General features: G+C 38.6%; 1 protein-coding gene across 2 annotated transcripts; it reads left to right on the top strand.

Annotated features, from left to right (window-relative positions):
- Positions 1-975: 975 nt before the first annotated feature.
- On the top strand, positions 976-16,306 carry ZCCHC9 (zinc finger CCHC-type containing 9). Of its 2 annotated transcripts, none has more exons than XM_053587364.1 (6): positions 976-1,044; positions 8,423-8,832; positions 11,831-11,981; positions 12,224-12,316; positions 14,386-14,454; positions 15,712-16,306. In XM_053587364.1, exons 2-6 carry the CDS (start codon positions 8,449-8,451, stop codon positions 15,828-15,830), a joined length of 816 nt encoding a protein of 271 aa, XP_053443339.1. In that variant the 5' UTR covers positions 976-1,044; positions 8,423-8,448; the 3' UTR covers positions 15,831-16,306. The 2 variants fall into 2 exon arrangements, with proteins under 2 accessions (XP_053443339.1, XP_053443330.1); XM_053587355.1 differs by having other exon boundaries at positions 1,004-1,113.
- The last annotated feature ends 9,719 nt before the right edge of the window (positions 16,307-26,025 follow it).

The raw sequence follows: 26,025 nt of genomic DNA, 5'->3' as shown, positions 1-26,025 counted from the left end.
ACAGCCAGGTACCTGTGACTTTTGAGAAAGCGAATAATCACATGCAAGGAACTTTAAGAAGAAAGGGAGACTGTGCAAGGTGAGGCCAGTGAAGCAGTCAGGGACTTAACACCATGTTAAGGAGTTTGAACTTCATCCTAAAAACAATGAGAAACGATGAAGAGTTTAAAGCAGTAAAGAAACAATGTGATTTGGCAATCTGATATACTTGTCCAAAACTACCCTTGGCTATGGTACGGAAAATGGATTTGAAATAGTGGAAGCTAAACCAGTAGCAGAAAGCCAGGTGAGATATGATGACAGCTCAGATAAGAGAGGTGGCAGGAGAAATAAAAGGAAATGGACAAAGACTGAAAGGTAAAATGGACTGAGCATGATAATGGGATTAGCGGTACTAATGAACAGAGTGGATGTGATAATGCTTTTTCACTAGGCACAACTGGTACGTTGTATCCGTTTGGAAGGGGCCAGGGGTCTAACGCGTTCCTCTTAAACTTTTTCTGTCTACAAAGTGTGTGATATTCAACTGAATGTAGCATTGGGCAGGAGGACCTTGGGGCACCGCCTCCCACCCGAGAGCCCCAAAATGTCTTTTTTCAAACTTCTACCATAATGACCTACTCCAGCTGCACCTTTACATCTGCTTGAAACGTCCTAACTCCCTTATGCCGACAGTTTCACCAGATTTTTAGTTTCTTATTCAGACGTCACCTTCTCAAAGCCTTTCCGTTCGACATCCCCTCTCACCGATCCTCTCGTCTATCTCGCCCGCTAAGATGTGAGTTCACAGACAGGACCAAACTCTTTGTGTCCTCGGCGTCCAGCACATCGCCCTTGAAATAACAGGCGCTCCACAAACTTATCCTCAGCCACGTTTACCCACCCAGAAGATGCCTGGACCGGTCTGCGCCTCCGCCTCGCGCCATCCGGGCTTTGGCACGCCGGAAGTGACGCGTCTCAGTGACGGTCTCGCACGCCGACGCCGCCGTAGCGGGGCGGCCTTTCTGGCTCGCAAACTCAGCTGCTCTGGAGGATCCGTGCGCGGTAAGAAACACCCCGCACCGCGCGGCAGGATGAAACCTCTAAGTTTCCCGCGTGCCGTAGGCTTCCCTGGTTCGTTTCCTTTAGCCCGGCGGGCCTGGTGTGGGAGGCGTGGGAGGTTGGAGGGGCTGGCTGCTGGGTCCCCGAGAGCCCCCAGCGCCAGGTGGGGCTGGAGCGCGGGCTGCCTGGCCTGTCTGTAGGGGCCGGGGCGGAGACCGCCCTCAGCTGTGGGGCGCTGGCAACTGCACGTCCCTCCTCACTGGAGGCTGTGGTGCGGTGCACCACCGGGTCCCGCACCTGACTCACTTGATACCAACAGTCTGCCCCTTCCCATGGGCTCAGGGGAAGGGTAATCCACTTTGTTTTAAACAGCCCCTGTTCCCACTGTGACAAGATCTTCGGCGACAAGAGTATGCGTGCTAAGTGGCGTGGAGCAACTCACATCGGTCATTGGGGTCACCCTTAAGCCTGTGTCGAAGGACATTTCTGATGCCAGGAGCTGAGGGTTTAAGGGTGCCTGCACAGGAATGCGAAAGGTGTCGGTTTAATGCAGTCATGCCTTGCTTAACAATGGGGGTAGAGAGATCTGCGAAATGCATTAGGCGATTTCGTTGTGCGGACATCATAGCATGTGCTGACACGAACCTAGATATTATAGCCTACATATTGCTTCTAGGCTGCAAATCTGTACAGCGTGAATACTGTAGGCAATTGTCTCACAGCAGGAAGTATTTGTATACCTAAACATAGGATAAGTACAGTAAAAATAAAGTACAGAATATTTTTTAAAAGTACACCTCGATTTTGGGTCCTCAGCTGGGCTTGTGAGTTCCAGCTATCCAGCTCCCCTGTCTCTTGTTTCTTCAGAGACTGTGTTTTCGATTCTAAAAGCTCCTTCATATCCTTCCAATAAATTTCTTGTTTGCATAAATTAGCCTAAATTGCTTTCTGTTGCTGGCAATCAGAGAACTATAAGTGACACAAGAAGCTGTTTAGCCAGGCAGCAAGATAATGACAGAGTAGAGACTAGAACCCATTGCTGAGTTCCAGTTCTTTCTTTCGTCTTTTATATTGCTTAATAGTGTTGAGCTTCATTTTTCATATCTGGAAAAGTGAGGATATTAACTAAAGAAATGTCAGACTGGTTGGGACCCCAGGAGGACATACAGATTAGCTGGAGTGTTCCTCGGTGGAAAACAAAAAATCCATATTTCTGGGCCTTAGGGGTGAAAATTCTGATCCACTGAGTCTTACATGAGATCTTAGAATATGTATTTTTTACTCTCCCACCCTAAAATTCTTTAAGATAAGCAACTTAATTTCTGGAACAAGTAAAGTGGAAGAAAAATTAAAAGACGACAGAAATATAAAGAATAAAGAAGGCCAAGTGTGGTGGCTCACACCTCTAATCTACCACTTTGGAAGGCCAAGGCAGAAGGATCAGTTGAGCCCAGGAGTTTGAGGTTGCTCTGAGCTATGATAATGCCACTGTACTCCAGCCTGAGCAACAGTGAGATCCAGCAAGGAAAGGAAAGGGGGAAAAAAAAAAAAGGAAAGGAGGTCGAGAGAGAAACTTAAGAGACCCAAACAAAGGCAATATATGAAACTTCTTTGGATCTTGATTTAATCAGACCAACTGTAAATATATACATAAAGGGGAAAATTTGGGATCGGCCCTTGCTACCTGCACCAAGACTGGAGAGTTCAAACCTGGCTTGAGCTATCTAAAAAAAAAAGGGTACACCTCTATAGGGAACTCGTGATGCCCAGAGTTTGCAAGACTGGAAGTTGCTCTGGATGAGTCAGTGAGTGGTGAGTGAATGTAAAGGTCTAGTAGGCCATCATTGTATACTACTACGGATTTTATAAACGCTATACATTTAGGCTACATGACATTTATTTTTAAACATTGTTTAATAATAAATTCACTTAATTTACTGTTACATTTTTACTTTATAAACTTAAATTTTTAAAGAGTTTCGACTTTTGTAATAACAGCTTAAACACATTGTACAGTTGTACAAAAATATTTTCTTTCATTATGTCTTATTTTATAGATTTTTTTCTGTTTTTAAATTTAAATCTTTTAAATTTTTTTTTTTTACTTCTTAAGCTTTTTTGTTAAAAACTAAGCCCAGGGCGGCACCTGTGGCTCAGTGAGTAGGGTGCCGGCCCCATATGCCGAGGGTGGCGGGTTCAAACCCAGCCCCGGCCAAACTGCAACAAAAAAAAATAGCTGGGCGTTGTGGTGGGCGCCTGTAGTCCCAGCTGCTCGGGAGACTGAGGCAAGAGAATCGCGTAAGCCCAAGAGTTAGAGGTTGCTGTGAGCCGTGTGACACCACGGCACTCTACCCGAGGGCGGTACAATGAGACTCTGTCTCTACAAAAAAAAAACAAAAACAGAACTAAGCCCAATGGGTGGCACCTGTTGCTCAGTGGATAGGACGCCGGCCCCATATACCAAGGGTGGCAGGTTCGAACCTGGCTCTGGCCAAACTGCAACAAAAAAATAGCCGGGCATCGTGGCGGATGCCTGTAGTTCCAGCTCTTCGGGAGGCTGAGGCAAGAGAATCGCCTAAGCTCAGGAGTTGGAGGTTGCTGTGAGCTGTGACGCCACACACTCTATTGAGGGCAATAAAGTGAGACTCTGCCTCTGAGAAAAAAAAAATTTTTAAATAAAAATTAAAAGAAAAAGAACTAAGGGCAGTGCCTGTGGCTCAAAGGAGTAGGGTGCCGGCCCCATATTCTGGAGGTGGTGGGTTAAACCCAGCCCGGGCCAAAAACTGCAAAAAAACCAAAAAAACTAAGACCAAAACCCACCCTTCACAGGGTCATGATTATCAGTATCACTGTCTTCCTCTTCTACTTCTTGTCCCACAGGAAGGTCTTCAGGGGCAATAAACACAGGGAGCTGTCATCACCTATTTTAACAGTGCCTTTTGTAATACCTTTCAAAGGACCTTTTGTGGCTGTTTTACAGTGAACTTTTTTCTTTAAGTAGAAGGTGTCCACTTGAAAATAGTGATAAAAAGTGTAGTGTAAATGCATAAACCAGTGGTAAATACATAAACCAGTAATGTACTCATTATTAAATATATGTAGTGTACAAAACTGTATATGACTAACAGCACAGTAAGTTTGTTTATACTAGCATCACTATGACCATGTGAGGAATGGTGTCACTCTGGTTTGACAGGCACATTACTAGGTGATAGGAATTTTTCAGCTCTATTGTAATCAAATGGGACTGCTGGCATATATGTGGCCCAGCATTAACCTAAACATTGTTATACAGTATCTGACCATAATCGGCTAATCTTTGACTATGACTGATGTTCTCACTTATTGCAGGAAAAAGCCCTCCTGATTACTGTCTAGTATGTAATGTAACTGTTATGTGAAAGGGTTGTATGTGCAAAGCGACCCCCAAATGCTGAAAGAGCCGAGAAACCAAAGATCAGTCTGTCAATGTAGGATTATTTATCAGAGAGACTGACAGGCAGAAGTGTGGTCTTCCATGGCCACAAGACAGGTAGATCTCTGCACCACAACTCTCAGACCCAGGCTCATATCTGGGAGAAACCATACATACTGTGGAGGAATATGTAGGTGGCTGTGAAAACGTTGCTGGCATCGCAATGCGTCAGCATCAAGGATTGTTTTGGAGGAATGGTGAAAGTTATGATGAATAGTTTTTCTTACATAAAGAGTAATATATCTACTAGACATTTTGGAGGCATTCCCAGACTCAGAGTTGGTCAGGTGGATTAGTATTTAAAAATAAAGTCAGTCTTGTCCCTACAGTAACCAAATCAGTGGACACTCATATTGGAGCCAAATAATTCATCTTAGAATAAATTACTTCTCTTATATAGGAACCTATTTCTGAATATTAAAGAATATTTATTAGAGGTATAAAATAAGATACTTTTTTGTAAGAAATATATTATTTGAATCATTATTTAAATGGAATTGAAGATGATTTAATATCACTGGAAGTAGCTTATACCCTGATTAATAAGAGAGGAAGACCTAGTACCACATGTGACTTATACATGTTTTACTTATAAATCTGCTGGGAAGAGTTATAAAGACAAACATGACATTAAATGACAAGATTTCTGCATATTTGCTAATCTGCTATGCAAATTGTTGCACTGAAATGGCAGGCTAATCAAGAAGACTGGGAAAAAGTAGCCCTGGGACTTAGAGATAGGAAAATAAACAACCAGGAAAACTGCAGAATTTGGAAAAAATAATTTCATTCACTGTATTACTATGTGATTTATATTTATTTATTTATTTTTTTATGGTTGGGGTTCATTGAGGGTACAGTAAGCCAGGTTACACTGATTGCATTTGTTAGGTAAAGTCCCTCTTGCAATCATGTCTTGCCCCCAGAAGGTGTGGCACACACCAAGTTCCTGACCCCCTCCCTCCTTCCCTCTCTCTGCTTTTCCTCCCCCCCCCATAACCTTAATTGTCATTAATTGTCCTCATATCAAAATTGAGTACATAGGATTCATGCTTCTCCATTCTTGTGGTGCTTTACTAAGAATAATGTCTTCCACTTCCATCCAGGTTAACACGAAGGATGTAAAGTCTCCATTTTTTTTAATAGCTGAATAGTATTCCATGGTATACATATACCACAGCCTGTTAATCCATTCCTGGGTTGGTGGGCATTTAGGCTGTTTCCACATTTTGGCGATTGTAAACTGAGCTGCAGTAAACAGTCTAGTACAAGTGTCCTTATGATAAAAGGATTTTTTTCCTTATGGGTAGATGCCCCGTAATGGGATTGCAGGATCAAATGAGAGGTCTAGCTTGAGTGCTTTGAGGTTTCTCCATACTTCCTTCCAGAAAGGTTGTACTAGTTTGCAGTCCCACCAGCAGTGTAAAAGTGTTCCCTTCTCTCCACATCCACGCCAGCATCTGCAGTTTTGAGATTTTGTGATGTGGGCCAGTCTCACTGGGGTTAGATGATATCTCAGGGTTGTTTTGATTTGCATTTCTCTAATATATAGAGATGATGAACATTTTTTCATATGTTTGTTAGCCATTCATCTGTCTTCTTTGGAGAAGGTTCTATTCATGTCTCTTGCCCATTGATATATGGGATTGTTGGCTTTTTTCATGTGGATTAGAGTTCTCTATAGATGCTAGTTATCAAGCTTTTGTCTGATTGAAAATATGCAAATATCCTTTCCCATTGTGTAGGTTGTCTCTTTGCTTTGGTTGTTGTCTCCTTAGCTGTACAGAAGCTTTTCAGTTTAATGAAGTCCCATTTGTTTATTTTTGTTGTTGTTGCAATTGCCATGGCAGTCTTCTTCATGAAGTCTTTCCCCAGGCCAATATCTTCTAGTGTTTTTCCTATGCTTTCTTGGAGGATTTTTATTGTTTCATGCCTTAAATTTAAGTCCTTTATCCATCTTGAATCATTTTTTGTGAGTGGGGAAAGGTGTGGGTCCAGTTTCAGTCTTTTACATGTAGATATCCAGTTCTCCCAACACTATTTATTGAATAGGGAGTCTTTCCCCCAAGGTATGTTCTTGTTTGGTTTATTGAAGATTAGGTGGTTTAAGATGTTAGTTTCATTTCTTGGTTTTCTATTTGATTCCAAGTGTCTATGTCTCTATTTTTGTGCCAGTACCATGCTGTCTTGACCACTATGGCTTTGTAGTACAGACTAAAATCTGGTATGCTGATGCCCCTAGCTTTATTTTTATTACTAAGAACTGCCTTACCTATGAGGGGTTTTATCTGGTTCCATACAAAATGCAGAATCATTTTTTCCAAATCTTGAAAGTACGATGTTGGTATTTTGATAGGAATGGCATTGAATAGGCAGATTGCTTTGGGAAGTATAGACATTTTAACAATGTTGAGTCTTCCCATCCATGAGCATGGTATGTTCTTCCATTTGTTAATATCCTCTGCTATTTCCTTTCTGAGGATTTCATAATTTGCTTTATAGAGGTCCTTCACCTCCCTCGTTAGGTAATTCCTAGGTATTTCATTTTCTTTGAAACTATGGTGAAGGGAGTTGTGTCCTTAATTAGCTTCTCATCTTCACTGTTATTGATGTATACAAAGGCTACTGACTTATGGACATTGATTTTATATCCTGAAACATTACTGTATTTTTTGATCACTTCTAGGAGTCTTGTGGTTGAGTCTTTGGGATTCTCTAAGTATAGGATCATGTTGTCAGCAAAGAGGGAGAGTTTGACCTCCTCTGCTCCCATTTGGATTCCCTTTATTTCCTCGTCTTGCCTAATTGTATTGGCTAGAACTTCCAGCACTATGTTGAATAGTAAAGGTGACAGAGGACAACCTTGTCTGGTTCCAGTTCTAAGAGGAAAAGCTTACAGTTTTACTCCATTCAGTAAAATATTAGCTGTGGGTTTGTCATAGATAGCTTCAATCAGTTTTAGAAATGTGCCACCTATGCCTATACACTTCAGTGTTCTAGTTAGAAAAGGATGCTGGATTTTATCAAATGCTTTTTCTGCATCTATTGAGAGGATCATATGATCTTTATTTTTGCCTCTGTTAATATGGTGGATAATGTTTATGGACTAGTATATGTTAAACCAGCCTTGCATCCCTGGGATGAAACCTACTTGATCATGATGAATGACTTTTTTGCTGATAAGTTGTAATCTGTTGGCTAGGATTTTGTTTGAGAATTTTTGCATCTGTATTCATGAGTGAGATTAGTCTGAAATTCTCCTTTTTGTTTGGGTCTTTTCCTGGTTTTGGTATCAGGGTGATGTTTGCTTCGTAGAATGTGTTGGGGAAGATTCTTTCTTCCTCGATTTTTTGGAATAATTTCTGCAGTACAGGAATAAGCTCTTCCTTGAAGGTTTGATAGAATTCTGGTGTGAAGCCATCTGGACCAGGGCATTTTTTGGTTGGAAGATTTTTTATTGTTTCTTTAATCTCAGTGCTTGAAATTGGTCTGTTCAGGAGCTCTATTTCCTCCTGACTAAGTCTAGGGAGAGGATGTGATTCCAAATATTGATCCATTTCCTTCACATTGTCAAATTTCTGGGCATAGAGTTTCTGGTAGTATTCAGAGATATATGTGATTTATATTTTACGAAATAATTCATTTCTTAAATTGTTTTCCAATGTTAAACAAGTATTTATATACACTTTTAAAAATTGGTGTGGTAGATTCTCTGGTAAGTGCTAAGTACTAGATTTGTGTTAGAGGCATATTGTAGAATAGATGTGTATATAAATATTTAAATGAAGGAAAAAGTATTTCAGTAATTGAAAGTTTAACATATGGACATATGTGAGATACAACAATACAGCATGTATCTTTAGTTGTTTTTTTAATGATGACTAACCAGCCATGCTTGTCTTACAGATTGCTGAGGTACATCTGATCCTGCTATGACAAGGTGGGCACGCGTTACTACCACACGTAGTAAGAGACCCTTGTCTGCAACATCATGGGAGGACATGAAGAAGCAGTCCTGTGAGGGAACAAGCCAAAACCTACCAAAGCATAAACAAGTTGGAACCAAGAAGCTGTCCCTTAAAAATGATGCACCCCAAGCAAAACATAAAAAGAACAAAAAGAAAAAAGAATACTTAAATGAAGATGTGAATGGATTCATGGAATACCTAAGACAGAATTCACAGATGGTTCACAATGGGGAGATTATGGCATCAGACCTTCAGAAAGTAAGGGAAGAAATTGCAGTTGCTTTAAAGAAAGACAGTCGACGGGAAGGACGACGAGTAAAAAGACAAGCAGCAAAGAAAAATGCAATGGTGAGAGCATTGCTTTGCCCATGTTATTTACTTTATTAGCTAGAAACTATGGTTCTTATACTTATGTACGGCTTAGCAGGGGCTGATTGCTCTTACGGCCTAGATTTATAAAGTTTGAGTTTTTGTTTTCTTTTTCACCCTAAGACCAAAGGAAGGAATATAAAGCATCTTTTTCAGGGCTTGTACCTTTCTTTTTTTCTTTCTTTTTTTTTTTTTTTCAAGCATATATATATATATATATATATATGCTAGGCACTTGATGTACTGGTTTATTTTTACAACAATACTACAATGATAGCACTATTCTGTATTACAGATGGAAACAGTTTGAGTAACTTGCTGAAAGCCACTTAGCTAGTAGCAGAGGTGAAATAAAAAAACCCTATCTGTCAAAACCTATGTTTTTACCTCTGCCTTCTAATAGCCCTTTTTCTAATAATCATTAAAAAAGTGTCAAAATAATGAAGATAATTTATAGCAGATTAAATGTGTATGGTACCTGTTACTTGCAAAGGATGTTCTTTGTCTTTATTCATGAAAAACTGTGGCTCAGGAAGGAGATCTACATGAATCACCCTAGTTAGTAACAGCAGAGTTAAAACTCCTTGAGATGCTCCCTATTCATTGCTCCTTCCATCCCCAGATTGCGCTTATAGGAATGCTGGAGGCAGCAGGTTTATTTCTGTAGTGCCTAGCCTCAGTTTTAAAGTGTGTCAAACACAGGAAATGAAATACTTAGTAGTGTAATTCTTTTCTTCTCTAAGTGAATTTTCCAAGTCCCCTAGCAGGATACATCATAAGAATGAGACTTGGTGCCAGTTCTTACCCGTTCACTTTTTATTAAGATCACTAAATTGCATAGTTTGCACCAATGCAAGGTTGAAATGTGACACCCTCCATAAATGTGGTTTCTGGGTGTATACAAAATTAATTCTATGAATTGTTATATTTAAAGATAATTATGTTGAGATAATACTGATAAAATGTTCTGTATGGATAAATCTGGATAGAAAAAACATCTCTTCTTTTGAGATTGGGATAGGTAGAGTTTTGTCTAAATTGTAAGGTTATTATAAAATATTTAAGTCAAATAACTTTATTTTACTTAGGTAATTTAGTTGACATGGGGAGTATGGTAAATTGCATACCATTTGAAAAGTTTACTGTTGTTTCCTCTTAAGAAAAGCTTTATGTTTGTAATTAAGGGGGAAGGATGTTGAGGTGGGTGTGTGTGTGTGTTCAAAGGTATGCTTTACAAATAGTATATGGCTTGTTGTGACCTATGGCAATTTATTATTTTCTTCCTATTTTTTTGATACTTCATACTAATCATCAATTCTTAAATGCTAATACATTAAATAAGCTATAGAAATTTACCAGTCAGCTCTCTGCAATACCATCTACATTAAATTCAAGAGATGTATATTTGGTGAGGATTCAGTTTTAAAGGTCAAGGCAGTAAACTATCAGCTGAGTAGAGACCACTTTGACTTCATCAAGAAGCTATGACTTCCTATGGTGTGATCAAGGTTTTAGCAGTAGCTTTTACTGCATTTGGAGAATAAATGCAATTTCTTTGTTTGGAGCAGCTCATTCTAAATGTAAAAGTTACTGAAAAATTTAGAATTGCAAAATATGTTTTATTTTGCCAATTAAATTTGCTTTTTAAAAAACTTGTGCTTGGGCGGCACCTGTGGCTCAGTGAGTAGGGCGCCGGCCCCATATACCGAGGGTGGCGGGTTCAAACCCGGCCCCGGCCAAACTGCAACCAAAAAATAGCCGGGTGTTGTGGCGGGCGCCTGTAGTCCCAGCTACTCGGGAGGCTGAGGCAGGAGAATCGCTTAAGCCCAGGAGTTAGAGGTAGCTGTGAGCCGTGTGACGCCACGGCACTCTACTGAGGGCCATAAAGTGAGACTCTGTCTCTACAAAAAAAAAAAAAAAAAACTTGTGCTTATTTTGAAAAAAAAGATTAACAATTTGTTACCTAAGAAACATACATACCTTTTTCCCATTTATTTATTCTTTCTTTGAGTCCACTGAAGTAGTAGCACCCTTTTCCTGTTTAAATAAAATAATTTACCTATCTGCCATTTTTTAGGACCTACAAGTATACATTTTTTTTATATTAGAGGAAGGGAAGGGGGGAAGAGATAAGAGAGAGCATAGAGTGAGAGAGGGGAAGATGGGTGGAAGGAGAGAAAAGGAGCAGAAAATGACATGGTATCTCGAAGAAAGAAAAGAAGATTGACAGCCAATATCTGCCATCTTTGATTACGGACGATGTTCTCATTCACTGCAGAAAAAAAAAATTCTATAAATCGCTAAGTAGTATGTACATAACTGTATGTTGTTCAGTTTTACTTTGGAGCCAAATATAATTAATCTCAGAATAAATTAGTCCTTTAAGAGTATTGTGTACATATTCTAAAAATGGATCCTCTCTGAACATTAAAGAATGTATATTAAGGATATACATTTTGCTATGAAATAGATCTTATGATTTGAATCATAATTTAAATGGAAACATTTGACCCAAATTCATGCAATGATATGAACTTTAAAAGCACAAATATTAATTATTTAAAAACTGTGGGTACATAATAGTTATACATAAATTTTAATTTTGACAGCCATTGTCTCTCTTCTACAGAAAACTACATATTTCTATTGTAGACATCTCTGTTAAGGAATTGAATACTCCATATTTACTCAATTCATTTAAGCAATTGCTTTCTACAAAGTCCTATGTTAACACTGTTCCTGAGATCAAAAGATTAACAAATTGAGGGTTTTCAAAAGCATTGAGACTCTTTGTTGGAAATGACATTTTTTATTGTTGAAGAATGTATGAAATACTTTTTTTATACAAATAAGATGTTGAGATTTCAAAAAAGAAAAACTAAGATGAGAAATGTTTCAAGGGTATTTTTTATAACAAGAATTAATAAAATCACTGGTGTAGTTTTGCAGTATGGCAACTCATGATTTCTTTTCCCAGGTATGTTTCCATTGTAGAAAACCTGGTCATGGAATTGCAGATTGCCCAGCCGCCCTTGAAAATCAAGACATGGGCACTGGAATATGTTACCGGTGTGGGTCCACAGAGCATGAAATAACCAAGTGTAAGGCCAAAGTAGACCCAGCTGTTGGTATGTTTCCCTTTCATTTTTTGTTTGGTTGGTGGAGAAAGTAGCCAATAAATAGCCAAGTGGGTATTTTTGTTGATGTTGACAGAATTTTTTAGGAGTGTGCCACTTAATGTTTTGAAATCAAAGTGAGATTCAAGTTTAAGTTTAAATACTCAATACTCTGTTGAGTATTTTAAAACAATGTGAGTTATATGACTTATTGTGTATATTATCACCTTAATAGGAACTTTTGATTCTTACAGGTGAATTTCCTTTTGCAAAATGTTTTGTTTGTGGGGAAATGGGACACCTGTCTAGATCTTGTCCTGATAATCCCAAAGGACTCTATGCTGATGGTGAGTGCTGTTACACTTGTATTTCAAAAACAGAGAGTTAGCATGCAGAGTCATGATTTAATTTTATACCCTTAATCAGTTCTTGAATAAATTTTTGAATAAGTAGCAAAACCTTGAAAATTTCATGATTTTTATCAAGTGCTATTTATGTTTTGGGCTTTTTGTGCAATAAAACTTGATACATTATTAAGAAAAATCAGAAGAAACTAAGGTATATATTTCAAACTGTGTTTAGTTCAACATCATTTGTGGGAATATGTTATACATTTCACCTTTTAGATGTAACAGAAGCAAAGGGATTATATCTTAAGCTAATATAAGATTTTAAAAATAGTGTTGTGTATTTAATCTTAGCCCACCATACCATTTTGGTAGAAGGGCTGGTGTTACACTACTCAATATTGTGGTAAGTTTTATTTCTGAATTTTTTTCTTAGCTAATTGTCTGGTATGGGATCATGTAGCTTTTTAATCTTTAGCTCAGTTAGTGTCTTAGTTCCCTGCATTAACATCTATGCTGTCTAAAGCTTTGAGGAGGAGGTTGTCAGTTAATAGTTAATATTATGGCTGTGGCCGTCAGGTTCTAGACACCTCTTGTGTCATGTCCTACGGTCTCCCCTGGCAAGTCTGGAGAGAAAGCATGGCTTTTGGAGTCAGTCACCACCACTCACTAGTTGTGGGACTTTGGCAAGTTACTAAACATCTCTCATCTCAGTTTCCTCACCTGTAAAATGGAGATAATAAAACTATATTTTATTGATTCTAAAATGCACATTTTTCCACATCTAAATATCTCCAAAATCAGAATGCATCTTACCATTGTTGAATTCTACGTAATTAACTGCTTTTTTCTTTTTGAGAAGTATGTGAAATACTTGGATCATTATGAAAGTTTTGAGATATTCAAAAATCAAGAAACATAAAATCTGCGTCAATGGAATGAAATTAAACCCATCCAGCAGCGCTGATAAGCTGAGCAAGTTGAAACTTGCACAAGTGAATCAGGAGGGGTGCTGTTCACTGTGTTTCTTGAAAGTGAAATAACAGTTATAACACAGTCTGTCTCAAAACTTTTGTTATGGCATATTAATGACACATCTTATTATCAATGATGTCTTAGATTTGATAAATTACAGTAGTTACCTAGAAGAGTGGTTACAAGGATTAAAATATATTCAAGTACCTCTTCTATTTCTCTGTGGCATATAAAACAGTAAAGAGGCCTGGGCCTGGAAGATGCTCAGAGGTGCGTTTCAGTTTATAAAACTGGTCACATAACATGACGAATGACCAGAATGGCTTTGGATGGTTAACTAAAATGACTAGATATAAAAAAAAAAAAAAGTGCAGTGAGGAGAGCAGGTGACATAGATGTGAGAATTCAGCCAGATTTGAATCTACTGGATCATTTTTCTCACTAAGCCGTTTAACATCATAGGCAGGATTATGATGATGATTTACTATTAAACACGTGTTTGACCATTAAGTGAAAGACCCATTTTAGAAACCACATGTGTTATAATTCACAGTCCTCAAATGTTGCTTAAACTAGGCAGATGGGCATTTTTATTAGGATTAGGTTGTCCAACAGGTGGAAGGCATTGAAAAGTCATTTGCATTCCCTTTACAAATGCTTGTCCCCATCTGACCTGTAGAGTAGAGCACAGCATTTTTTGGGCAGGGTCATTGATTATTTGAGAATAGTCAAATTCTTCAGAAAACTGCATCTGCATACAACTTTGGTTTACAGGTCCAAGGGTTCACCCTGCTTACTATCCGGGCTTCTGTGCAATGGGCTCTTGGACAAGGGCTTCCTACCACCTCTCTTTTCTCTTCTCCATGTCTCCGTTGAAGGCTAGGTGCAAGAAGCACTTTGTTGCTCTTTGAGATTGAAAGGAATGGAGAATGAATTATTAAAAGGAATCTGGCAACCTACCTATGTTCCTGGCTCCAGCTTTCTTTACAGCCGACAAGGATGTGAGGATTAATAAGATATGGAAGTGCTTTGAGATGTTTAAAACAAAACCTAAAAGTATGAAATGGCATTCAGTGACTTTGTTCTCTTAATAGGTGGTGGTTGCAAACTTTGTGGCTCTGTGAAACACTTAAAGAAAGATTGCCCTGAAAGTCAGAATTCAGGTGAGATCCCTGGGCCTCCCCATTAGAAGGGGAGAGATTAGTATACTTTTGTATTTTTGTTGCATTTTGTTATTAATAACAATGACTTAATCACTTCTTTGTCAGCAGTAGACACAGCATTAGTAACTGAGTATTAGTGACTGTGCTCAGCTAGAAGAAAGTGACCAAAAGCCTTTGAGGACTCTCAAAGCATCTCATTCATAAGCATTTATATTTGCTAACTGATGAATTCATTACATTATTAGTGCCAATTCTGTTACTTACAGAAAAGTATTGATTCACTAGGAGAAAATTAAAAATATGAAAATAACTTTAAACATTCTTACAATTGATTATATGTTCATAATCAAAACAATTCATATATGTTTTGCTTTGTGTGTACCTAAAGAATTCAGAGTTCATTACAAAAACTGCTGAAAATAATAAAAAGGTGTTTTCCACACAGAGTTACTTTTCTTCCTGATGAACTATTAGCCTGGTTCATCAGAAACTTCATAAATGTTCACTATACCTGTGGCAGACTTTTGAGTAAGTGGAGACCATTATTATTACATTAGTTTGCCTGCATTACAATGATGGTGAACCTGTTTGAAAGAAAGCAAGACAGAAGGATAACCCAGTAGATCAGTAGTGCTTCTTAGGGAGGAAACATACTTCTTTTTATTTCATACTGTCACAGTACTGCACTAATAAATGTGCCTATTCTTACTTCCTACCCCTTGCATTTAAATTTGAAAACCAAGAGTTCTTGTTTATAATCTTATCTAGAAGAAGATGGTCTTTACTACATTGTAGGCAATGAGATTGAAATGATGAAGTGGAATTTGAATTCTCCCTCCCGAGAGGATTGCCACTTCCTAAATGACAAGACTGACAAGCAGATGTTGTATAATTTCACAGGTGGAATCTTGTGCATTTAAAACTGATGCTTCATAAGTCTTGCTGTTTACAGACTCTTGGAATTCATTGACTCTGTAATGATGAACTCTGGGAAAGAATGAAAGAGCTTTCTCATCAATTTGTGCATTGCAAAGTAGTAGCTGCATTTCCCTAATTGGGATGAGAAATTGCGTGTGGTACTCCGAAATCAAGGGTTATAATCAGTTATAGAATTGCTCACTTTCCTCTCGTGATGGAGTCTTCCCTCCTGGTGATTATTCATGTCAAAACTAGTTTCCTTCCTGAACCAATACCAATCTACATGGATCCATTTGATTACTGTTTTTCTTATATTCTGACTTTTCTATTGCTTTTCAGATCGAATGGTCACTGTTGGTCGCTGGGCAAAGGGAATGAGTGCAGACTATGAAGAAATTTTGGATGCACCTAAACCACAGAAACCCAAAACAAAGATACCTAAAATTGTTAATTTTTGATAATGATTTACTAGTTAGTTGCCAATTGTTAGTTACCACCTCATTGCCACTTTCTAAACTGGGCCTACTTCACTAATTAGAGCTAGGCTCCTTGGAGCCAAATCTTTATTATAGATATATGATCTGAGGATACTCAAAAACAGTTTTCTTCATTCTCTCCATCAAAGAGTACTTCTATCACTATTTGGACAAAATTACTGAAAAAAAGAATGAGATGATTAAATTGGATTTTCTAAAAGAAAGTATTTTTAACAGATAGAACTTAGAGGTAGCTAAGTGATTACATACCTGATTGTAACAGTCATCTTTTTAAAAAGCAAAATTATGTATAAATGTAAACTACCCCTTAATAAAGGGCATTGCTTGTTTTTGGAAATGAATTTTTGGTTGTATTGTTTTCTTGGTTCAGTGTATCAATGTGTTGTTAAGGTGGAAATTTATAAGTTGCTACAAAGTCTGTATTTTTAAAATACTAAATAAAAACATACTTACTATTTGCTTATTTTTCTGAACACCTGATTCTAGATTTGAACTAGCGGTTGTTCATCAATATCCATGTAACAGTCCCTTTGGAAACAAGATCTTTTATGAATCTTAAATGAGGACAAACAGGAATTTGGTTAGTTTTTATTTTTGTTTTGACAAAGAATTACAAATTATTAAAGTTAAAATGAAGGGTACCTCACCTTAGGAACAGCCTTTTTTGCCCTTGGTTATCAAGAGAGAAATCCTAGCCAGAATTGAATTTTTGTTATTGAACCAAAATAATGGCACATAATAGATTTTATATCAAACTTAACAGCATTTTGTTCACATGATTTAGATGAGTCAGGGTGAGATGGAAGTATCACCATAATAGAGTTAGAACACTAATCAGAGACCCATTAGCTTCTTTGTTTGATTTGATGAATACATGCATACTTAATACATATATTTCACAAGGCTTAACACTGCCATTGTACTGTATAATGGAATGACTCTAGTGGTTTGTGTGTTTCATTTGAAATTTTACCTGATTGAATCCATTTGTAACTAATGGAAACAGCTGTGATTAGTTACTGATGCCTGGAAAGCAAAATATTTACCAAATAAGAAAAGAAACACTTTTCTCTGTTTTCATGTCTGTACAACTCAACAGTTCTAGTCTTAATGGGAGCTGTTCTTTTATTTTCAGTGTGAGAGGAAAATGTGATGACAAAATACTGCTCAGCATCCCGGAGTGTAAGGAAATGAATGCCATTGAAAAGGAATTGTACAAGCCATGCAGCTGGAGAAGGACAGCCACGCTGCCTTCCTCCTTTAGTCTGAACACAACCAGATTTGTCTCCCCTGTCCCTTCAGGAGCATGAGGCTCTGAAGTGCAAAGCCTGTCAGCTGCAAGTTCAGTCTGATGCCTTCTGCACAGTCTTTTGAGTTGTTCAGTGTTTACTGGATCCTCCTCACATTACGTTGCTTACATTTTAATGACCTATAAATTAGTGAAATCATTAGAAGTTGGAGATGTTAAATGTAACATTAAAAGTGTGAAAAGTAGACTGTGCGAAACAGAAATTCTGAGAGATCTTAGGTGATGATGTGTTTCTTGAACTGTAGATGTTGGTTATTTATCCATTCCTTATATATTTCCCAAGCACTCTTTTTTATGTACTTGGAATTGTGATGGTCAATGATAAAAATAAGGTCACATGCATTATAATGGGGCTGAAGAGTAGACACGATATTTAGGAAAAATGTCAGAAGACAAATATAACCAAAGCATAGGGAAGGAGAGGCTGTCCCCGGGGTATTTTGATGCCCCTCCTTAAACTCTGGGCTCCCTTCCTCACACTAGCACTCCTGGTCACCCTTACTTTGCTTTCTCTTTTTCTGTGGCACTTACTTTTAACATTTACTTATCTATGATGACCTATCATCCTGCTAGATAATAATCTCCACAAGAGAGGGATTTTTGTCTGTTTGATAATATCGTTAATGCCTCAAATAGTGCTCAGCACATAGTAGACCAACAATATGTGTTTGTCAGCATATTCAACATGAGGTCAGAGAGAAAGCGAAAAGAGGATCACAATGGGAAATTTAGAGATTTATTGACATATAATTCACATACAAAATTCAACCTTTTAAAGTATACAACTACCTGGCTTTTAACATATTCAGAGTTGTGCAGCCATTGGCACTAATCCTAGGACATTTTATCACCCCCCCCAAATACCACCATACTCAGAGGCAGTATGAGTAGGCAGTCCCATTCCTACTTCTCCCCAGCCCTTGGCAACCACAAATTTTGTTTCTGTTTCTATAGATTTGCCTGTTCTGGACACTTGGTGCACTTTATGTAAGTGGAACCACACAACATGTGGGCTTTCGTGGCTGGCTTCCTTCAGTTAGCCTGGTGTTTTTAAGATTCATCTGTAGTATTTCACTGTATAGATACACTATGTTTTATTCATCAGTTGCTGGACATTTGGGTTGTTTCCACTTTTTTTGTTAATGCTACTGTGAACATTTATGTATAAACTTGTGTGGACATATATTTTCATTTCTCTCAGATATATATACCCAGGAGTATATATAATATACTCCAAATATATATATTTGGAAAGCACCCAGACTGTTTTTCAAAGTGGCTGCACCATTTGGCAATCCTACCAACAATATGTGAGTTTCAATTTCTCCATATTCTTAACACTTGCTGTTGTTTCTCCTTTGTATTTCCATCATCCCTCAGGGTATAAAGAGGAATTGAGTTGTGATATTCATTTGCATTTTCTAATGACTAATGATGTTGACCATCTTTTCATGGGCTTATTGGCCATTTGTACATTATCTCTGGAGAAATATCCATTCAAGGGCAGCGCCTGTGGCTCAGTGAGTAGGGCGCCAGCCCCATATACCGAGGGTGGCAGGTTCAAACCTGGCCCCGGCCAAACTGCAACAAAAAAATAGCTGGGCATTGTGGCAGGCAGGCAACTGTGGTCCCAGCTACTCAGGAGGCTGAGGCAAGAAAATTGCCTAAGCCCAAGAGCTGGAGGTTGCTGTGAGCTGTGATGCCCTAGCACTCTACCAAGGGTGACAAAGTGAGACTCTCTTAAAAAAAAAAAAAAAAGCAAGACAAAAAAAAAAAAAAGAAATGTCCATTCAAATTCTTTTCCTATTAAAATTGGGTTGTGGTATTTTATTGTGGAGTTTTTAGAGGTCTTTATATATACAAATGCCCTATCATAATTATGATTTGCAAATATTTTCTCTCATTCTGTGGTTTGTTGTTTTACTTTCTTAGTGGTATTCTTTGAGGCACAAAAGTTTAAAATTTTCCATCAGCCCATGAATGGATTAATAAACTGTGGTATATTATACCAGGGAGTACTATGTACCCATAAAAATGGAGACTTTACATCTTTTGTATTAACCTAGATGGAGATGAAGCACATTCTCCCTATTAAAATGGAAAAGCAAGTATCTAATGTACACAATACTAATATGAAACCAGTAGATGAACAACTGTACGCCCACATGAGGGAAAAACACAATTAAACTCTAGTGAGGGGTTTGAGGAAGTGGGGAGGTTCCCTTTTTGAAATCAATTGACCACAAATACAGCTGTGTTTTTCTGGACTCTCAGCTTTCTTCTATTGATCTCTGTTTGTATCATAGATACAGTACCAGTGTTTTGATTATTGCAGCTTTTTGCTAAGTTTTGAAATCAGGAAGTGTGAGTCTTCTAACTTTTCAAGACTGTTTTGGCTATTCTGGGCCAAAAGAGTATTTCCATTTGAATTTTCTGATGAGATCAGCTTTTTGATTTCTGCAAAAAGGCCAGCCTCAATTTTGATAGGGATTGTGTTCAACCTGTAGATGAATTTGGAGACTATTTTCATCTTAAAAATATTAAACCTCCTCAGCCATGACCATAGGGTGTCATAGTTTTCTCTTAAGATTTTTAGCAAGCTTCTCAATTGCCTCAACTGCTAACACTGCACCAGGCAGCTGTGAAGTTAAACAGCTGCTGCTGATTATTCTCTACACACACTCCGAAGCTGGGGCTGTTTGCACTAGACAAGTACTAAGCTGGATCAGAAAAGATCAAGGCCTGAAATAGCAGCTTTCCCAGGGAGCTTTCAGACAGTACGCACGGTGGTAGATAGTTTGGGGTAATGGTATTTTTGAGGGGAGTTCCAAGGCCCCTCCAGGGGCTGGTAGGCTGCCGGTAGTCACAGCTCCTGTGATTCTGAGACTGGATTTTCAGGGTGCCAGAGGACCTGGTGGAAAGGGTAATGGAAATAAGGCAAGTTGAAATGCCATACAACTTGGGTTTTTAGTGAGCACTCCTTGTATTTTATAAACACTCCTTGTATTGTTATAAGCCTTTAGTTCTAGAGTTCTGGAAAAGTTAATTTTGAAAATTTTTGCTGATGTTATTTTTAGGAAGGAACAGATTTTCAGAGGTCTATCGTTCACCATTGTGAAAGTGCTCTCCCCATTGGAAAGCTGTTGCTGCTGTCTCTGAAATAACAGGTTTATGGAGCTACAAGGCACATATCATACAATTTACAATGATTTAAAGTATATAATTCAATGATTTTTAGTATATTCACAGAGCTATGCAGTTATACCCATAATAAATTTTAGAGTATTTTAATCACCCCCCAAAGAAACCCATACCTATCAGCAGTCACTCATTCTTCCTGTCCTCACAAACACCCATCCACTACAGCCCTAAGTAACCACAATTCTACTTTCTTTCTCTAAAGATCTACTTACTCTCCCCATTGGGAAGTTTTAAGCTAGGACATGGCATGCTCTGACAAGCCCTTGTTTAAAATGTCACTGTGGCTGCTGTATGGAGAATAAATAGTAGGAGTGGAAGAGTGAACACACACAAGGAAATTCAGAAACTCTCGTAACAAGAGACCTTTGTGTCTTAGACTGAAGTGGTCAAAGCAAAAGTAGAGATGAAGAGATACGAACACAAATCTCATTTCTGGCCATTGGTCTTACCTCTGAAAATAAGCCCATAAAATTGTAGAATAAATTCACTTTTTAATCTCTTTAAAAGCATCACTGGGTTTATAATAAAGTAGAGAATCAACAGAAGCCAGGCATTAAGCAAATGCCAGAGCTCTGGAAGATAAGCCATTGCTGAAGCTGAGGGTACCTGCTGAACTTGAAAAACCTCAAGCACTGAGGGCGTCCTTGCCATGGGATGTGTGAATGAAGACCTTTGCGTAACCTTTGTGTAAAGCAGAGAACAAAGGGCTACCCCTCAGTGTAAGAGTGAATGGAAAAAAACATGTTCTGAAGAAGACAGCAAGAAAACTTACTGCCTGTCTCCCCTTGCATTGAGTGGCGGGGGTGGGGGGGGTGGAAGATGTCTTCTTGAGAACTTTAAATCATAACTGGGTTATCACCTGAGTTTTCAGTATTAATTCTTACTGCTTATATGGCAAAGTTGGCTTCAACTTGAGATCTTAATTTAAAAATCATTCTGAGGGCGGCGCCTGTGGCTCAGTGAGTAGGGCACCGGCCCCATATACGGAGGGTGGTGGGTTCAAACCCAGCCCCAGCCAAACTGCAACAAAAAATAGCCGGGCGTTGTGGCAGGCGCCTGTAGTCCCAGCTACTCAGGAGGCTGAGGCAAGAGAATCACCTAAGCCCAAGAGCTGGAGGTTGCCGTGAGCTGTGACGCCATCGCACTCTACCGAGGGTGACAGCAATTGGCAAAAATGTCACAGTCCCTTCTGGCAGCCCTAAACTTTTAATCTAGGCCATGAAGAATTCACACAAAGTTTAAAGGACTAGACTTCATGACAAAACCCACAAAAACGTACAAGAAAATAAGATGTCATGAATAAGAGCCAGCAGCAACAACAGGGAATAAAAGTGACCCCCACAAACATTTCAGATTTAGGAATTATGCAACGCAAAATGTTAACAAGCATGCTTTATGTCTTGTTCTGTTTGGGCTGTGGTAACAAAATACCATAAGCAAGGTGGCTTATAAATTTTTTACTTGCAGTTCTAAAGGCCGAGAAGTCCAAGCTCAGGGTGCCAGCAGATTCAGCGTCTATGAGGGCCTACCCTCTCGTTCATAGATAGTGGAAGGGGCAAACAAGCTTCCTTCAGTCTCTTTTATAAGGACCAAAAATACTGTCATCATTTGGAGGATTAAGATTTCAACATATGAATTTGGGGAAGATATAAATATATCATAGATAGCACTTCGTATATTTAAAGAAAACAAGAAAAAAATTGAAAATTGGAGCAATGAATAGGATATTAGTTTAAAAACAACAACAAATAGATTTGAAAGGTAAGCAATTGGGAGTTGTAGAATTGAAAAATATAACAGTCAAAATTAAAATTTTAATTTTAGGTCAAAAAATGAGAAGGTGAATAGAATCATTGAACTAGAAGATAAATCCAGAGAAATCTGAAATATACCACAGGGAGACATGGAGATCAATATATGTAAAAGAAGATAAATAGACATTGTGGAAAGAATAAGAACATCGCACAAATTTAGAATAGAAAAGAGGCAATATTTTTTTTAATGGCCTAGAATTTTCCAGAATTATTAAGGCTTTTTATTTTCTTTGAGGAAACTCAACATATTCTAAGAAGGTTAAATAAAAAGATGTACACAATTGGGTATTATAATGCATTTTTAGAACTGCAAAGTAAAAAGAATATTTAAAAGCATTTATAGAGAAATACATAAGCTACAAAGGAGTAACAATTTTCTCTTTTACAATAACAACAACAAAAATTGGGAGACAGTGTATAATATCTTCAATGTGCAAAGAAAAATAATTTTACTTCCACAGACTTCAAGGTTGAACACAGCACATATTTATCATTTCACGGTTCCTGTGGATCAGCAGTTCAGGTTTCTCACAAGCCTACAATCAAGAGGTTGGCTGGTGCTGCAATCTCATCTGCAGCTGGACCAGGAACAGATCTGCAGCTGTAATCCCACCACTTTGGGAAGCAAAGGTGGGAGAATTGCTTGAAGTAAGGAGTTTGAGATCCAAGAAAAATAATTTTCAACCTAGAGTTCTGTGCCCACTGAAACTATACTTAAAGAAAGAGGATATGGGGCAGTGCCTGTGGCTCAAAGGAGTAGGGCACTGGTCCCATATGCCAGAGGTGGCGGGTTCAAACCCAGCCCCGGCCAAAAACTGCAAAAAAAATAGAAAAAGAAAGAGGATAAATTTGAGCATGGTGGTGTATGCCTATAGTCCCAGCTCCCCAGGGGCTCAAGTTAGAGGATTGGTTGAGCCCAGGAGTTCAAGGCCAGCCTGGGCAGCATAGCATGACTCTTGTTAAAAAAAAAAAAAAGACAAAAATAAAGTCCTTGGAAAGTTAATAGAATTTACCCTCAATAGCTCCTCACTAAAGAAAATTCTTAGTGTTATAGTTTGGGCAGAAGTTAAGTCATAAAATGTAAGCTCTAAAATGCAAGAAAGAATTGTAGGCAAATGTGGAGATAAATTGAAATATATTGGTAAAAATGTAATAATGTCTACTTTGTAGCTGAGGGCACCTGCTGAACTTGGAAAACCTCAAGCTGCTGAGGGCCTACTTGCCATGGGATGTGTGAATGAAGACCTTTGTGTAACCTTTGCGGAAAGCGGAGAACAAAGGGCTACCCCTTCAGTGTAGATGACAACAGTATATAAGCTGGAAGATGGAGTTAAAATATTATAAAATCTTTCTACTTTATTGTTCTTGTGAAGAGAAAAGAAAGATACAAATAAACTATAAACTTTTAGACTGTCGCTTAGGGAGAACAGAAGTTTTATTCATTCAAAGACAATTGGTTGCATACCTAGTATGTGACAGATAGAGCAGTAATACTGGGGATACAGGAATGAATGAAACAGAAATCTTGGCTTACATTCTGACTGAGGACTCAGACAAAAAAATAGGTAAAATAAATGTGCTAGATATTGATAAGTATTAAGAAGAAAGAAGATGGAGAGGGAGTTGGGGGGTTAATTTTAAACAGGAGGATTAGAAAAGGTCTCTTTTAGATGACCTTTGAGCAAAGACCAGAAGATGGTGAGGGAGTGAGCCCTGGGTATCCTGTGGTGAGAGGAGAGATAACTGCAGTTACACTGAGGAGGGAGCAGGCCTGTACAGTACAAAAAACAACAAAAAGGACAAAATGGCTAGAAAAATGTATGAGATCAACGAGTAGATGATCAGACAGTTAAGAAGGGTCATATCTCCTAACGGTGTTTTTCAACCCTTTTTATCTCACGGCACACTTGAACCTAGTTAAACATCCACAGCACACTTAAATTATGTTGATAAAAAAAAAAAGAGTAAAAAAAGGAATATATTTACTGTGCTTTGAACTTCTTTCAAAAACAATTTAATTAATGATCTTTAAAATTTTTTGCTGCACACCTAAAATACTCCCACAGCACAACGGTTGAAAATCACTGTCTTACAGACTCCATGGGTTAGTTTCTGCTGAGTAACAATCACAGAATTTCAGTGGCAAACAATGATAATAAGCATTGACTTCGCTCATGCCTATAGTAAGAGATCTAGACTGCTTACCTACACAGCTCTGTGAATCTCAGTTGGGCTTCATCACATCCATCTGTAGTTTGCATGAAGCAGCTCTGTTCCCCAAATCTCTCTTCCCTTCCTGGGGTAGGCTGATCTAAGCTGGGCTCAAATGAAGCAGTTTTGTTTTCGGTGACTCTCTTTCCTTCTCCTGGAACAACAGGCTAAGCTGGGAATTTTTTTCTCATGGGAGTGGCAGAAATGTAAGAGGGAAAGTCCATTTATGAAAACACTTTTCAAGCCTCTGGTTGTTTGATGTCTGCTAATATTCCATGGTCAAACCCAGAGACAAAAGTAGAAAAGTACACTATTCACAGAGGAAGGCAGAGAGTTGATTTTTTAAACAAAAATCTAATGTACTACACAGACCCTTACAGACCATTATTAGACTTCAGTGTTTTTACTGTGTGATGTGCAAAATTGTTAATGGGTTTTGAGGAGAAAAGTGACAAGATCAGGAGCTGGATTGAGAATAGAGTGAAGGGAGGAACAAGAGCAGAAATGAGAAGACAGATTACAATCCAGATGAGAGAAGATGTGTTTTGGATTGGAGCTGTATTGGTGAAGTTGATTAGAAGTGGTCAGGTTCTGGGCGGCACCTGTGGCTCAGTGAGCAGGGCGCCGGCCCCATATACCGAGGGCGGCGGGTTCGAACCCAGCCCCGGCCAAACTGCAACCAAAAAAAAAAAATAGCCGGGCGTTGTGGCGGGCGCCTGTAGTCCCAGCTGCTCGGGAGGCTGAGGCAAGAGAATCACGTAAGCCCAAGAGCTGGAGGTTGCTGTGAGCCGTGTGACGCCACGGCCCTCTACCGAGGGTGGTACGGTGAGACTCTGTCTCTACAAAAAAAAAAAAAAAAAAAAAAAAAAAGAAGTGGTCAGGTTCTGATTATATTTTTTAGGTAGAACTGATAGAATTTGTTGAAGGAAAGGGAATCTATCGAGAGAAAGATGGCAGAACATTAGATCGGTTGTAGAACGATCGTTTGTAGAACATTAGATCGAACATTTGTAGATGCTGATTTTGAGATGACTATAGTCTTAATGTAAATTTCAAGTAAGTATGCAGGCAGCGCCTGTGGCTCAAAGGAGTAGGGCGCTGGCCCCATATGCTGGAGATGGCGGGTTCAAGCCCAGCCCTGGCCAAAAACTGCAAAAAAAAAAAATTCAAGTAAGTATGAATTCGAGAGAGGTTAAGCCTAGAGACAAAGATATGGGAGTGACTAGTAAGTAGGAGGCTTTTAAAACCCAGATACTGGGTGGACTCACTGAAGAATGGAGGACAGAACCCTAGGATAGTCTGATAGAGGAGGAAGAACGAGAGGAGGCTTTAAAAATGTGATTAGTTCATCAGAGAAATGCCAAAAACACCCTGAGATATCACTTAACTCCAGTGAGAACAGCTTCTATCACAAAGTCCCAAAGCTGCCAGTGCTGTCCCAGAAGAGGAGAGAAGGGAACACTTTTATACTGTTGGTGGGACTGCAAATTCATACAGCTTCTATGGAAAGATATCAAAGAGCTAAAAATAGAAACCATAGAAAAAATAAATAAAAAACCTAAACACTATTTTACAAAGTGAGATAGGAGGAAATCTAAGAATATGACTTCATGGAAACCAA

Source organism: Nycticebus coucang, chromosome 1 (assembly GCF_027406575.1).
Source record: "Nycticebus coucang isolate mNycCou1 chromosome 1, mNycCou1.pri, whole genome shotgun sequence".
NCBI lineage: Eukaryota > Metazoa > Chordata > Mammalia > Primates > Lorisidae > Nycticebus > Nycticebus coucang.
The sequence above is the reverse complement of the archived record's forward strand: the minus strand, read 5'-3'. Positions and strand labels throughout refer to the sequence as shown.